The 1,644-nt window shown below is 57.3% G+C and overlaps 1 protein-coding gene across 1 annotated transcript; it reads right to left on the bottom strand.

Annotated features, from left to right (window-relative positions):
* Positions 1–361: 361 nt before the first annotated feature.
* COCMIDRAFT_41291 (uncharacterized protein) lies at positions 362–879 on the bottom strand (the record flags this gene model as incomplete). The annotated part of the gene is made up of 2 exons (XM_007694926.1): positions 362–439; positions 601–879. 2 exons carry the CDS (start codon positions 877–879, stop codon positions 362–364), a joined length of 357 nt encoding a protein of 118 aa, XP_007693116.1.
* Positions 880–1,644: the final 765 nt, after the last annotated feature.

Here is a 1,644-nt window from a genome sequence, read left to right as displayed (position 1 = left end):
CCGGCGCGTAAATTAGGATGCCAGTTGCATTCTACTCTAATGGACCATGCCACGATGGCGACTTGGCCGCACCCTAAAAAAAATAGGCAACGGGCAGGCGGCGGCTCTCGCGATTCGAAGAGACAGAAACACGTCGGTCGGTTAGGGCATATTAGTAGCGGAAACCATGGCATTTGCTGTTTACGCTCAAGCGTAGTTGACAGCGACGAATCCTTGGAGGAAAAACTCATGGCGGACGAGGCTGGCGGAAAGGATCGCCTGTGCGGGCCACGCCAAACGTCTTGAGCAACTCCCCCCGCATGGCTGGCCATGTTTGTGTGCCGGCATAACCAGCAAAGGGCGATTGAGAACCAAAAGGGTATCACGGCGACGCATAGATGAGACGGGCATGCAGCCATGCCTCGCGCTCTTGGAGGCCGAAGCCACATGCAGAGGTGGGCTGCACGTGTGTGCGAAGCTGGACAGGACCCGTCTCTTGGGTAGCATTCGGTTGACGCACGCATCTGAGATGGATAACGCCCCCTGCACGAGAATGGGTCCACTAAGGAGTTATCTGGCATGCCCTGGAGCCCCGAAGCCGTGACAGGCGTGAGGCCAGACATTATGTGCAAAGCTATGTACCTTGACCGACAGATAACTGTGCACTCTGAGACTTGGCCAATCCATGAGTTCGCGCTTGTGGCCAGTGTGGAAGCGATAGCCGTTTGCCGGCCCGGCGAGGCTCCCAAGCAGTGTGGGAGAGTGGGACGTGTTGAGAATAGGCCGCGGCATGGTATGCGGCAGCTTGCGGCCGAGTCGCGAAGGAAGAGGGGAGAGGTGGAGAGAGAGAAACAGAAAGAGAGAGCGAGCGAGTGGTAAGGGTGTTGCCGTCCCGCACATGGTACGATTCAGGTATCTGTCATGGCCAGACTCACCCCCGTGCCGAAGTGGCTCCGACGACGACGACGACATCTGGAGAGAAATTGCGAGGCCTTGCGATGGTTTGGTTTTAGTACCATTATTTCCGTCGCCAGCTTCTCCATGTAGGCGTGTGCGCCCGCGCGGTGCACCCGACGGCACCAAGCCTGACAGCCGCCTGTCGCTCTGCCAGTATGGGGAAGCCGAAGCAGCAGACTAGTACGGGTTATGCCGCCGTACGTGACGTGAAAGCCAGGTGCGCTGTCTATCTGTGTGAGCTGAAGCGATGGCGTAGCCGGCGTTTCCGTGGACATGTTACTGGGAAGGGCTGGGGAGATGATAGGCAGCGCGATGACAGGGCAATGCTGGGGAGCGAGTGCGAGGGAGGTGGGAGCAGGAGGAACAGCAGGCGCACAATCACACAGAGATACACGTGACTTCATCTCATCTTATGCGATGAGGCCCGTGCACGACCCGCACATGCCCACACCCACATCCACATTTACAACCCACACGCATCTCTCTATCCATACACACGCACACATACACATACACACATCATGTCGCTTATGCTGTGTGCATCGGCCAATATTGCGCCGTGCAAAGCTACCCATTCCACTATTCATAGCCTCGCCGCCAACACCTCACTGTGCTTCCCCAGCCATGTTGACCTCATGTGTGCTGTGACGGGCTGCACTAGCGTTCCCGTTGGTGTATTTTTAGCCCAACCCACAGCCTAGTCTTCCT

The sequence above is a fragment of the Bipolaris oryzae genome, assembly GCF_000523455.1.
Source record: "Bipolaris oryzae ATCC 44560 unplaced genomic scaffold scaffold_253, whole genome shotgun sequence".
Taxonomy (NCBI): Eukaryota; Fungi; Ascomycota; class Dothideomycetes; order Pleosporales; family Pleosporaceae; genus Bipolaris; species Bipolaris oryzae.
This window is presented reverse-complemented; position numbering and strand designations above follow the sequence as displayed.